At 31.7% G+C, this 14,801-nt stretch overlaps 2 protein-coding genes and 1 pseudogene across 3 annotated transcripts; all 3 read left to right on the top strand.

The window, feature by feature from the left end:
- The first annotated feature begins 697 nt into the window (after nt 1-697).
- On the top strand, nt 698-1,724 carry LOC146944477 (uncharacterized). The gene has a single exon (XM_085742864.1). The coding sequence runs from the start codon at nt 821-823 to the stop codon at nt 1,412-1,414; it is 594 nt and encodes a 197-aa protein (XP_085598990.1). The 5' UTR covers nt 698-820; the 3' UTR covers nt 1,415-1,724.
- Nucleotides 1,725-6,694: 4,970 nt separating this feature from the next.
- Nucleotides 6,695-7,690, top strand: LOC146944476 (uncharacterized). Its single transcript, XM_085742863.1, has one exon. The coding sequence runs from the start codon at nt 6,844-6,846 to the stop codon at nt 7,465-7,467; it is 624 nt and encodes a 207-aa protein (XP_085598989.1). The 5' UTR covers nt 6,695-6,843; the 3' UTR covers nt 7,468-7,690.
- A 4,051-nt stretch (nt 7,691-11,741) lies between these two features.
- Nucleotides 11,742-13,286, top strand: LOC146944475 (uncharacterized; annotated as a pseudogene). Its single transcript, XR_015028137.1, has 2 exons — nt 11,742-12,076; nt 12,284-13,286. The product of XR_015028137.1 is annotated as an uncharacterized LOC146944475 (transcript).
- Nucleotides 13,287-14,801: the final 1,515 nt, after the last annotated feature.

Here is a 14,801-nt window from a genome sequence, read left to right as displayed (position 1 = left end):
CAATATATAAAAGATTGAGATAAATATGTACAATATCACAACTATATACTTTTAAAATCAAGTAACACAACCACATTTTTTTATAAGAAATACAAGGTGAGTTATCCCCATCCTACTAAATTATCTTGGCATGGAAAAGTCAAAATCGAACTCATAATCATTCACTTAAGGAGTTCAAAAATCTCACCACCAAAATCAATCTAGTCTTATTATTATTATTTTTTGATAGATAGAAAAAATGATAAATAATCATTGAAACTCACACACCCAAGTTGAGGGGATCCGAGTTCGAAAATCGATCGTGACATTCAATCAAGCAATTTCGTCATTTTTACGCAATTGATTTAGGATTTATGGACTTGTTTACATTATTTTATTAAATCAATACAAATATATTTTTTGATAGAGTAAATAAATATAAAGTTGACGTGATTTTATCTCAGTTGATAGATATATTACATAACATATTCGGTAGCAGGGTTTGAACGCAAAGAGACCCTCTAAATAAATATGAAGCTATTTTATGTCAAAAACAAATATTAAGCAATTTTCCTTCAAAAAAAAATATATTAAGCAATTTGACAAAAAATAATAATAAATATAAATATAAATATAAATTTCATTTCCCCTAAAAAATTTAAATTATCATTTACATTTACATTTTTAAATTAGAATTCAGAAGCATTTACATTCGGATCTCCAAATTGAAAGGGCGACACATACCGACCCGAATGGAAACACAATCTCATTTTGATCTGATAAATTCCCGAAACCCTAAAATCACAAAAAGAGGGAAAATCGAAAAAGCTTAACGAGAGCAATGACGGCGGAAGCAACGGCGGTGTCACCAAACACGGTGGTTCTTCCGGAAGAACTGATAATCGAAATCATTTCCAGAGTTGATTCAAGGAATACTCTGCAACTGAGGCCCGTTTGCAAACGATGGAATTCGCTTATTACTGATCCTAAATTCCTTAAGAAGCACTTTCAGAGCTTGTTCACGGACATCAAAGATCTAACCTCCAAGGCTTTGGAACAGTCCAATGCTTTCATATCGCAACATATTATAAATAACGCGGTCATGCCTCAAGAGGAGGAAGAAGAAGATGCTGAAGAAGAAGAAGAAGAAGAAGAAGAAGAAGAAGAAGAAGATGCTGCTGTTGTTGAAGAAGAAGATGTTGTTGTTGCTGCTGTTGATGAAGAAGAAGATGTTGCTGCTGTTGATGAAGAAAAAGACGAATTGAAACGGGTGTTGATGGATTTAGTTTCTGACGTGGATAATCTTTTGGTGAATCTTCGGTTTATCAAAGACAATACAGAAACTATCCACGTTGATATGCAAACCCAATCCCAAGCACTGGAGGATATAATGAAGTGTTTTCGAAGCTTTGTACGAATTTATCTCAAGTCATAAATATCTTCATCTTCATCCTCTTAATTCAGAGTTTGTCTTTTTTCTCTTTTGAAATGTTGCAACTACTGGTTATCTGATTGTCTTATATGGTTTGCTTGTTTCTGCTTTGATTTAATCTGAAATTACAATGAAGGAATGTTAGAGATTTTGATGTTATTGGGTTTGTGTTCAAAGATTGTTCTTGCTCAAATTGTTGTAAATGAATGGATTAATTAGTTGAATGGAATGTGAACTACTGAACAAGAATGCTTCTTTGACCTGATAATATGTTGGCTTCTTCTTATTGGAATAACAGAATCGTTTCTTGCTATATTTTAATGGCAATTGTAAAATTATTTGCAGTTGTGGTAAAATTTCAATCTTTCATTTGAGTATGTTATTTTGATTGGTTTTTCATTGATGCAAACTCATTTGCACTTGTGGTAAAATTATTTGCTCAAATGGTTTTTATACTTATTTCTTATGTGTGTTTTACTTCTAGGCTTAATCTCATTTTTATTTTGATTCATAATGTTGGTTCCTTGTGCAAACCCATTCTCTTTTCCTTTAATTTCCCCCATGTTTAGTCTCCTATGTAATGAGGATCATGATTTTAAGATTTGAGTCTCTATAACATTGTAAATGTGTACCATTGAAAGATGAAGGCAAAAGTCGCATATCAACTTCCTCAAATTGTTATTGTGGAATGTTAGTGATTTTGATGCTATCGGGTTTGTGTTCAGAGATTGTTCTTGCTCAAATTGTTGTAAATGAATGAATTAGTCAGTTGAATTGACTGTGAACTACTGAACAAACAATGCTTCTTTGACCTGATAATACATTGGCTTCTTCTTGTTGGAACAACAGAACCGATTCTTACTATATATTTTAATGGGAATTGTAAAATTATTTACAGTTGCGGTAAAATTTCAATTTTCCATTTTAGAATGTCATTTTTACTGGTTTTGTGTTTACTCTCTTTGAAATGTTGCAACTGATTTATTTGATTATCTAATATGGTTGCTTCTTTTTGCTTCAATTCAACATGAAGCAACAGGTACGAGTACAATTAATTAGTGTTTTTGATGCTATTGGGGTTGTGTTCAGATATGGTTCTCGCTCAAATGGTTGTAAATTAATGGATTAGTTAGTTGAACTTTTAAGTCATGTGCAGTTGTGATAGAATTTGAATCTTCCCTGTTATGTCATTTTTATCCGTGTTTCACATAATAAAGGGGACCACTTGTGCGTTTACTTCTTCAATTTCTATCTGAGTTATTTAATTTTTAGGTTTAATTTCACTTTCATTTTTAGTCATAATGTTTTTTCGTTATGTAATGAATCCCCCTTTTTTGTCCCCTATGTAGTTAGTATCCTAGTTTTAATATTTGAGTCTCCCAAACACTCAAATAGTAAAGATAAAGGCAAAAAGCGCACAATCGCAATTGGAGAAAAATTAGAGCTTATCGTGCGATGGGGAAAAATTAGGGATCACAATTGTGCAATTTAACAATTGAGGAACTAATATTGCATAATTACGATACTTGAGTGATTAAAGGTGGGATTATGTCAACAATTCTATTTGGAAGAAGATTTAGAAATGGAAAGGTCCAAGAAGAATGAAAGGCTACTTATGGAGAGTTTGTCACATAATAAGGATGGGTGTTTAGAGTTTAGACCAAACCTGAGTTGGGTTATCAAATTGAATATGAATGTAGCTTCTAAGGATCTGTTTAGTTCAAGCGACGGGAAAGTGAGGGATTTTAATGGAGGGGAGGTGAAATGCTGCTGAATGGTGAAGAGTCATTCATGGTTTTGAGTTGGCCTGGGAAGCAGGCTTCACAATGATTATCCTTGAGATGCGAATGAAAATAATACTATGATTATCTTATATGCTTGCCGCTGATTTTGTTTTGATTTTCTCTTTTGAAATGTGATTTTGATGCTATTGTTTGTGTTCAGAAAATAGAGATGGTTTCTTTTTCAAATGGTTGTGAATGAATGGATTAGTTAGTTGAATTGAATGTGAACCACCGAACAAAGAATGCTTCTTTGATCTGATAATACACCGGCTTCTTCTTGTTGGAACACCAGAACCGGTTCTTGCTATATTTTAATGGGAATTGTAAAATTATCCGCAGTTGTGATAAAATTTCAATCTTCCATATTAGTATGTCATTTTTATTAGTTTTTCATTGATGTAAGGTTTTTTATATAACAATAACTTGTACTTATTCCTTATGTGTGTTTACTTCTTCAACTTCTAGGCTTAATCTCACTTTTATTTTGATTCATAATGCTTGTTCCTTGTGCAATAAACCCCTCTTTCTTTTCCTTTAGTTTCCCCCATTTTTAGTCCCCTAAGTAATGAGTATCATGGTTTTAAGATTTGAGTCTCCCAAACATTGTAAATGTGTATAATTGAAAGATGAAGTTAAAAGTTGTATACTCAAGAAAATTGAATGACTAAAATTGGAGAAAAATTAAAAATAAATCAATAAATCAGGGTTTATTGCACAATGGAGAAACATTAGGGAACAAAATTGTCCAATTTAAAAGTGAGAAGCTAATCGCATAATTGTACTATTTGGGAGATTTCAAGTTGAATTAAGCTTAGTTTTTTTACGCCATTGAAAGCCTTTTTATATTTTAAGGAAAAACTAGGAGGGCAAACCATCATTTTGGTCCCTGAAAGTGTAAGACGTTGTCATATTGGCTCTTAACTCAAACAAAAACCTAGTTAAATCCCTCATTCTTCATTGTCAATCATTTTGGTCCTTGATGTTAACAAAAGCATTAAATCAGTCAAAAATGCTGATATTGTGCTAATGAGAAGACCAAATTGAATTGTGACTTGGATAGGGACCAAAATGAAGGGGGAATAACATTCAACCTTCTTCTTTATCATCACTTCCCAACATCTCTCTCCCGTATTCAAACCTCAATAACCAAGTTTCTCCATCCAAGTGATGCTTCTTAACTGATGTTCATTGCTATCAGGATCAACCGCATTTCACATTTGTTTACATTATTGCATTCTCTGTACTCCTTGGTAAAGCCAACACATAACATATCGTTAATCCTCTCCAAAAAAAAATACCGTGAAAGGGTTGAGAAAAGGATATCTCGTGATTGAACGGTCCACCAAGCTTCATTTCATTTCATGTATTATAAATCATTGCCATAAAGAGAGCTTTTCAAATTCAATTGGGGATTTTAATCTGCAGGACAAACAACTAAAATGAAGCACTCCACAATCCACATGCCCAACTTGCTTGCAAAATAATATTAAAATGAAAGCTAAGGAATTTGGCATTGAGACATAAGACGAGACTGCATCATTCTACAATAAAATTGTGATTATATTTATACGGGATCTGACGTCTTAAAGAAAATAAATCCATATTTTTTCGAGACAGAATAGACAAAAATGTTGCCAATTTATTTCAATATTGTTGATTTTTTATATTATATAATTGATGTCAACGTTGATTCCAGAAGTTTTATAATTACATTATTGCATATACAAGCCATGTAGTAATTTGCATATGTTTGCTTTTCAGTAACTCATTATCATGGCAAAGGACCTAGGCCAATCCTAAAGGTAATTTATTGATATACTAAACTTTAAATTATGATCGAGCAAAATGAAAATTGAAAACTATAAATTAATTAAGGGACCAATCGTCCAATTAAACCAACGATTTAATATGTATTTTTTTTTCATTTGTTCAAATTTACTAAATCACAAATTAATTCTTGAAATTGAAGATCATCGGTTAAATTTATTTCGTTAAAAACGTTAATCTGGCAAGTGTTTATTACAGTTTAGGAGTTTTCATGTTCACCGTCATGTACTCACGTTCACTATCTCGCATGTTTCATTGCAATTTTGCAAAGAGTGGATACAGAAGAAAATGGAGGGAGAGTGATAATACTTCATTGTTGGCTGTTACATGGAAAGACCTCAATACTTCAGTATTTGCATACACATGACCCGAAGAACAGTAAACCTGCAACATTCATCTTTATTTCAACATTTTCCTTAAAAAAAAATCTTTATTTTAACTTAAGTAATGATATTTTGACATTCATTTGATGACAACTTTATTGACAACCTTGTTTTTCTCACTTCTTATTGGTCAAAAACAATGGAGAGAGAAAAAGGAAGAGAGAGGATAACAACATCATGTGAGTATGAGAGAGAAAATTGTCCAAAAGTTGTTAAAAAGTGGTTGTCAAGATATCATTTCTCTTTTAACTTTCAACCATTTGATTTATTTTCCAACGGTCTAGCTTTGTTTGACTGTATAAATTTAGAATTCGTTCACTTATACTAAGGATTTATTTTTATTTCAAAATTTGGATGTCAAATAGACGCCCTTTAATTTTTGTGTGCTCTACTTCAAAATTTGGATGTCAAATATAATGCACTTTAATTTTTATGTAGAAAATAAAAAATAAATAAAAAAGATAGAAATAAATATATACCATATTACATATAGGTTTCTATATTTTGATATTGAAATCAAATAACGAAGTTGTAAATCCACTTGGGTTGGTCTGGTCATCGATGATCTTGGCTTGAAATCTTGGATAATACTCTTCTCAAGGTCTCAAGTTCAATGTTTTACGGTGTCAATTTAACAACAAGGTAACCAAGAAAAAGAAAAGAAAAAAGAAACTGCATCTTTTTATAAAAATACGAGGAATTCTTTATTTTGAAATGGAGGTAGTAGCATTCAGTTTATGCTATGTAATTTACGAAATTTGAGAGTCTATTGATTCTTTTTAAGTAAAGAGTGTTTATTGATTTAAAACGTAAATCATATTATTATTTACTATTTTTATAACCATGTTATATCTACGAAATATACCGAGGTTTGGTAGCTCAATATGTTTAAACTAAATGTTAAATAGTTATTTTAGAAAGAGATAAGTTTTAAATAGGTGAATGTCACATGTTCAAACTCAAACAAAAGAGTAAATGTTAACTTAACATTTACCATTAAAAAAAGGTACGAAATATAATTATTGTTTAGAAGTCACTAATTTTTGTCGATTGTCGAGGGAACTTGTAAGACACGCAAAATGGATTTTTCATTTATAATCAATTTTTTTTTTTGAGATCGAACATTGACGATGTAGGTCTAAATTCCTTCCCACTCTGACTAATCATGTCTGTATCCTACTATATTTTTTTACTAAATAAATATTATTTAGATTTTTTTTGTTGAAAAGAAATAATATTTATATATTTTTTTAGGGGAAAAGGAGAGTTATTTTGAGAGGGTCATTTACATTTCAAATAAAACGATTAGAATTCCGAATTCCGTCAACAAAAAAATTCCGAAGTATAAAAAAAATCAGAGCCGAAATCGAAAATGCTCCAAATTCCGACCCGAACGGAAATGAATCCCTAAAATCTCAGAAATTGAACGACGGCGCTGATGGCGGAGTCACTGAACATGATTCTCCCTGAGGAGTTGATAATCGAAATCCTTTCTAGAGTTGAGTCAAGCAATCCTCAGGAATTAAGGTGTGTTTGCAAGTTGTGGAAATCACTAGTTTTTGATATTCAATTCCTGGAGAATCACCTTCTAAGAGCGTTCACTGAAATCGCCGTTCTACTTGTTACGGCCTTTGAGAAATTAAAGTCTTTCAAGTCGCTTCAAGAAGAAGAAGAAGATGACGAAGAAGCAGTAGATGAAGAAGATGACGAAGACGCAGAAGAAGAAGAAGAAGAAGACGGTGACGACGACGATGATGATGAAGAAGAAGACGACAACAATGACGACGACGACGAAGACTACGACGACGACTTCGACGATGACGATGATGATGTAGAAGGAGAAGATGTTGAAGAGGAAGAACCGGTGATGGATGTAATTGATAAGATACGCCAGGAAAAGGAGGTAGCTCCTTTGGATAATCTATTGAAGATTTTGAGGTATTTGAAAGGGAAATTTGAAACTATCAGAGATGACATTCAAGCTGTGGAGGATAGAGTCAAGTGTCTCCAAAACTTTCTGCTGGTTTATCTCAAGTCAGCAAAATCTTCATCTTCTTCTTAGTTATGATTATCAATGGTTTCATTTTGCTTTTAATCTCTTTTGAAATGTTGCTTCTTTTTGCTTCAGTTTAAAATGAATGGATCAGAAAAAAATTAATTAGTGATTTTGATGCCATTGTTTGTGTTTAGTTGAATGTGAATAATTGAACAACTATGCATATTCTTGTTGAACAACAGAATCAATATCTTCTATATTTTAATGGAAATTGTATATTCGAAGTTGAGGTAGAATTTCAATATATATCATTTCTACTTGAATGCTTTTGTTTCTTCAGCGTCTGCCTTAGTAGTAATTTTTACAGAGCCACATAGACATTGGAAAGTGGATACTGTATTAAATCATCTAGCAAAGACTCACATGCCTTGTTTGTCGTTCCCTTTTCTTTCTTTCATTGTTTTTTATTTCAAATTCATAGTTTCTACATTCTAATCTGAAAATTCATATTAGTTTGCGATTGTATGAGAGGTTTAACCATCTGATATATTCATAGTTGGTGGCGTTTAGCCTGGGAAAGGGAGGTTTTTTCCCACCATGGGAAAGTTCCCTTTTTCCAGGACAGGTGGCGGTTGCTACTGGCTGTGGCCAAACAAAAAACAATCTGGCTTTCATTTTTTAATACTATTTATGTCTTTAACGTACCTCACTTTTACAAATGTACCTCCCCTTTCTAATCCATTTGAAGTATGTTGTTTAAGGTGATTGTTTTCTGAAATTCATCGTTGTTAATCTCAGTAAAGGGAAAAAAGCTTAACCTATACTACTATTGTTCATGAGAATGTTGATTAAGCACATCCTTCATAACCACCATTTTTGTACCTTTTAGAGAGAAGGAAAATGAACAACAGATCAATATCGATTGATTCCAACGCTTCACAGGTACACAAAAAACAAATCACAACATCAAAAAATCCAAAACTTGATAATAATACGAAAATTTAAAATTGGAGAGTATGAATCAAATTGAATGGTGATAAAGGTTTGGATTTGAGTGGATTTAGGAAAATAAAGAATTCGAAATTGAAAGAACAATTCAATCTTCTTTGATGGTGCATGGGGTATTTGCAACCATGATTAAGAAGGTTGTAGATGAGAAAAGAGGAAGAAGCGTGAATGGGTTTCTGGGTAGGTGGAAGAAGCAGGGAAAGAGAAGGCAGTGGAGATACAATAATAAAGTGTTTTTTAATCATTTGGTGGGGTTGGTTTTTTTTTTTACACAATAACCACCAAAAAGTTGCAACAATTACCAAGTTAAAGATCTCAACCATCCAATTAAAATACTATTAAATCCATGGCTGTAAAGGGCACTTTCCCATCATGGGAAAAAAGAGTTTGTTCCCATGCTAAACGTCACCTTCATAGTTGGGTTCAGGTTTTCAAACGAGTTTCACAAACAAGGTCAATTATGTTTCTTTCTTTAAACGGAGTCAAGACTAATTTTTTTTTTATCAGGCTTAATCTGACTTTTATTTTGATTCATACAAATGTTTTTCCTTGTAGAATAAACCCCTCATTATATTTCTTTTTAATTCGTATCCATTTTTAGTCCCCTAAGTAATGACATGAGGAATGAGTATCATGGTTTTAAGATTTGAGTTTTTAAAGGTTTAAACTCCAAAATTTGACATGTTCAGAAAGGAAGATGATGAGGAACCTCTAAATTTGACATGTTCACTAGGATGTAGAAGAAGATTGGTTGAAATCTCTAATTTAGGGTGAAGAATTTGGGGACACATGGGTTCCAATGAACCATAATTTTGATTTATAGGGAAATTGGTACAGTGAAAAGAATAAAATGTTAACTTACATGCCACATATATTGTAGTTGATGTCGTTAGCCAGACCTTAATAAAAATAATGAGTGCAAAAAAGTTCAACGATGAGATTTTTAACACATGAGAGACATGAGAGAAAAAATTAAGAATCTTTTTTCATTATCTATGTAGTACTTAACATGTGATCAAATTAATTAATTCTTAATATCTCGAATGTAATTTGTTAATATTAGAAAGAACTTCACAATGAGTTTATCATATGAAACTAAACTCATGTAATGTGAGTCAATTAAAGTTCAAATTCTGTACGGAAAGAGGTAATGATATTTTAGTGCCTGACACACTTAAATAGGATTAAGTTACAATAAGAATATAATGGCCTCTAGAATCCCCTCACTTATTTTAAGGAGATTTTACATCAAAATTTGAATGTCAAATATATTTTTTGGTCGAATATAATGTCTTTTAATATTTACGTGCTCATTCAAAATATTTTTAAGTTGTAGAAAATAAAAATAAAAATAAAAGCAAAAGAGATATAGATAAACATGAATTTAGATCACATGTTGCCCTCATCTATTTTGCACCGTCTCTATCTCTGTCATCACCCCCTTCCTCCCATAAGAAGACCATCTATAATGGAGATGTCCCAAATTTTAACTTGGTACCTATGAGGTACCCTCATTGGGTTTAAATGCTTATTCTATCTCTATAGTTAAAATACTTATCTTGAATATGAGTTGGGTTAGAAACCAGCAAGATAAAATTTAAAAATCATTTTTTGGTTTACCCCTATAAAATATAATGTAGAATATAAAATTTTAAATATAAAAAATATAATTGAAAAAACTGATATTAAATAAAAAAATATTAATAATTAAATTTTAAACATATGTACGATTTTGTCACATGGGTAGTTTTGTCATATATATAGAGACACACACATCATATATTTATGACCTTATCTATAATATAAAAGAGTTATTTAGTTTACTCGGGATTTTTTTCTCAAAACAATTGTTTATTTAATATTGTCAATGTTTTTTCTCAAAATGGTTAAAATTAATTGAATACTTATCTAATTTTGTAGATTTTTTTTGTTAATTTTTAAAAGTAAAAATATTACAAATTAGTTTGGAAAAAAAGTATGCAAGAGAAAATAATGATATTTTATTTCTTATCATGTGTACAACAAACACATGATAGAATAATTTATGCAAGGGTCGGGGTTCGAACCACGGACGTCTCACTTCTCCATATTTAATTGTGTGAGCTCTAACCACTAAGATACTGGACAAAAGAAAATGATAGAATAAGTATCATGTCACGATCTTATCATATTCTTATTCAACTTCTTATCATATCATTTATCTATTTTGTGCCATCAATTGGGCCTTGAAAAATTTAAGGATTTGTATAAAGTGTTGACAAAAAAATAAGATGCAAATATTAAAATGTGAAGTGACAGGGCGTTAATATCTCGTGATTTTTTCCCCCTAGTTTTTCATAGGTTCCTTCATTAAAAAATTCATACATTTGACTCGTGTCAGACATTATTCATAAATATCCCTTTCAGACAGGATTCGTTGATTAAATCCCATTGCTGTATTATGCAATTTTAACCAGGCCTATGTCCTCTATTTCTTTTCCCCATTTTTCAGTGTTTATTTCTTCTTTTTACTGCTCTCTCCGTTTTAAAATGAGTGTCGCTTTAGCAAAAAAAATTTGTTTCAAAATGAATGTCACTTTCAGTTTCCAATCCAATAATAACTTTTTCTTTTCAATTTACCCTCCAATTAATACTCTGCACACTACTTCCAAAGTATTACTTTTAAAACTAACCAATAGTTAACAAGGATAATTTGATAAAATAACCATTCTCTTTCTTTTAATAATTGCATTTCTTAATATGTGTGTAAACACCTAAAATGACACTCATTTTGAAACGGATGGAGTATTTGTTTTGCCTTTATGCATAAATTTTATTAAAAATGAAAGAATTGAAAAACAAAAAAAGTGGTTGAATACTTTTTTTTTTTACAAGAAAGTAGTTTATTACTTGGAACTTCATTCACATTATTGGATAATAATTATCTTCAAAAGTAAGGTCTTGAATATCTTTAAAAAAAAATTATTGGATAATAATAGTGGCACAGCCTTCAAAAAATAAAATAGTGGCATAGCATCATCAAAAAACGGCAAACTTGACGCTACAATATAATTTTTAAACTAAAAAATAATTCTCCCTTTATTCTGGCTGCAATAATTCATTTATCCCTTTACCTAGTTTTTATTAAAGTGATATACAATACCGGTGCATGCATGTATATATGAGTAGTGTATATCCAAAATAAAGTGCCTCAACTAATTTTTTGTTATATGAAAAATCAACTAAATTTATATCTTAAGGAATAACCATGTGAAAATATGCTGATTTTGGAAACAATAGAAGACGTAGTCCGAAAGTTTTGGAATTCTAGCCGTTTGTATAGCTTGTTCATATCACGATAGATTCTCTTCTATGCCTATAAATGGCAATGCTCTTGCATTGTTATTCTCACTCATTCAACAGTTTCCAATATCTGTTTGAATAAAAAAAACTAGAAAATATTTTCAATGGCTAAATTAATGGTTCAAATTTTGGTGTCAATTCTCCTTGTGCTAGTGGCAGTGGAAGCAGCTACTCCTCCTGGAATTGCTAAAGATCGTGAGCATGGTTATGCAAGCTGCAAGATAAAGAAGTACAAACATTGCTATAATTTGGTTCATGTATGTATGTCCTAAGTTTTGCCCTTATGATTGTACCGTGGAGTGTGCTTCTTGCAAACCAATTTGCTGTAAGTCTATATATATTTTGTTACATCTCAAAATTTGCATTTAAAGTCTTACATTAAACTTACATCAATTTTTGCATGAATACATATGTTTATTAGATAATAATATTTACAACTAGATAAAGTTGATTTCTTAAATTTTTTTAGAGATAAATAACAAAGTAAATTAACTGCTTAACTTATTTTATGATGAACGCACATGAATTGCAGCGTGTGACAAACCAGGAGCGGTTTGCCAAGACCCTCGTTTCATTGGTGGTGATGGAATCACTTTTTACTTCCATGGCAAGAAAGACAACAACTTCTGCCTTGTTTCTGATAACAACCTCCACATAAACGCTCACTTCATTGGTAGAAGAAACGAGAACATGAAAAGAGACTTCACATGGGTTCAATCCATTGTTATTCTCTTTGACAATCACCAACTTTTCCTTGGTGCCAAAAACACATCAACATGGGATGATTTTGTAGACCGTCTTGCCCTCTCTTTTGACGGTGAACCCATCACCCTCCTCGAATCAGAAGGTGCGAAATGGGAATCATCTATTGTGTCCATTGTTAGGGAAACTTCTACAAACAACATCATTGTTGAAGTTGAAGGAAATTTTAGGATAACTGCTAAGGTTGTTCCTATAACCGAAGAAGACTCGAGGATTCACAATTATGGTATCACCAAAGATGATTGTTTTGCTCACCTTGATTTAGGCTTCAAATTCTTCTCTTTGAGCAATGAAGTGAGTGGTGTGTTGGGCCAAACATATAAACCTAACTATGTGAGTCGCGTGAACATTGGAGCAAAAATGCCAATAATGGGGGGTGCAAAAGAGTATGAAACGTCAAGCTTGTTCTCCCCCAGATTGTTTTGTAGCACGTTTCATTGGAAACAATGGATTAAACAAAGATATTGGAACTGTGGAGAATTTGGCCCTCCCTAGCTTGAGCTGCACAAGTGGAATTGATGGAGAAGGAGTTGTCTGCAAAAGATAATTTCATTGTCCAAAAAAGAGGACGCAGATGATACTTCAATAAGAAAAAATTTATAATTTTATTAATAAGAATAAAGTATCAAATCATCAAATAACTTGAATGATTTTGGTTTAACCTTAAAAAATTGTCTATTCATGTTTCTTTTTATTTTTTCTGTTATGCATTCATGTCTCTTACGTGTAATGAAATATACTTATATATCATGTTTTAAATGTTTATCTTAATTATCTTGTCGATTGCAGAGCACTCTAAGTTTAAAAATGTATTTTCTTTTTTTTTTATCAATTTTTTATTCATGACCAATTTTTTTTAGACGAAAGGAAATATATTAAATAAAAATAAAGTGTACCAAAGACTTGGGGGCGTCGTCCCTATATAATTAGAGGTCTATAGTAAACTAAAAATGTAGTCTTTTTTAGAGGAAATGTTTTGCTCGCTATGAAATATATCGAAACACAGATCACATATTTAAAGCGTAGAAATCCCTTATCACTTGAATCAATTAAATTTTTTTATTTTTTATAAGAAAATATGCTTATAACATTTCATTGATAATAAGAGGTTCAATACATATATTAAAAATAAACAACAGGACTAACTAGTAACGTGACTTCTCCTGCAAGCGCATGAGCAACCTGTTGACTTGTCTCCTAACAAACTTCACCCTTAAATTCGTAAATTAAGAGCTAAATAAGAAACGACATGAAGTAATCATCACACGTCAATTTAGAGTCCGTTTCAAAGTCGACGTTATCAAATTGTATATCGCTCCCAAAGCTTCACCAAAATCAACTAAATAAAGATATGGGTAACTAGCAATCTTGGCCAAAACAAATGGACCTTCAAGAGTCCCGAACACAAATACCAATGTGGTGCGGTTGAAATGAGAATTTTTACGATTATAATTATGGATGGAAACACAATCTAACGTGATAAATAAATCTCTCATAAATCTACCAAAAAATAAATAAATCCCTGGTAAATAATATTTTTCTTTTTTGAAAGGATATCCTGATAATTATATTTTACGATTATTTTTCATAAAAATACTTATTTTTTGTATACACATACTTATTTTTACGACACATACCCACTCAAATGGAAACACAATCTATGATAAATAAAACCCTAGAGTCAAACGTCGAAACCTTAACAACGACGGCGCTGATGGCAGAATCGACAGCGAAGTCACCCGACACGATTCTCCCAGAGGAATTGATGATTGAAATCCTTTCTAGGGTTGAGTCAAGCCATACTCTGCAACTGAGGTGCGTTTCCAAGTTGTGGAAATCGCTAATTCTTAATCCTCAATTCTTGAAGAAGCGCATTCTCAAATCAATCACGGACATCACTGTTCCATTTGCTAAGGCCCTCAAAAAAGAAGAAGAAGAAGCGAAACAATTATTGATGAATGCATATGCTAAGTTTGATAAACTTGATGAAGAAGAAAAAAAGGTTAAATGGTTAAAGAACGAGGTGGTTCAATTTGATTATTTTTTGTTGATGGCTATCTGTATCAAAGAAAACTGTAATGAAACTATGAGAGCTGATGTGCAAACTGTGGAAGACAGTGTGAAGTATCTCCAAAGCTATATGCGGATTTATATCAAGTCAGCAAAATCATCATCCTCTACAATGAAGGAATGTTGGAGTAGAAATTAATTAGTGATTTTGATGGTTCTTCCTCAAATGGTTGTAAATGGATGAATTAGTTAGTTAGTTAATGTAAACTACTAAACAA

Source organism: Medicago sativa, chromosome 2 (assembly GCF_051527215.1).
Source record: "Medicago sativa cultivar Bolivia chromosome 2, Bolivia_mono, whole genome shotgun sequence".
Taxonomy (NCBI): domain Eukaryota; kingdom Viridiplantae; phylum Streptophyta; class Magnoliopsida; order Fabales; family Fabaceae; genus Medicago; species Medicago sativa.
The sequence above is the reverse complement of the archived record's forward strand: the minus strand, read 5'-3'. Positions and strand labels throughout refer to the sequence as shown.

Coding starts and splice junctions, on each gene's coding strand:
- LOC146944476 (XM_085742863.1), top strand. CDS start 6,844: ATGGCGGAGTCACTGAACATGATTCTCCCTGAGGAGTTGATAATCGAA.
- LOC146944477 (XM_085742864.1), top strand. CDS start 821: ATGACGGCGGAAGCAACGGCGGTGTCACCAAACACGGTGGTTCTTCCG.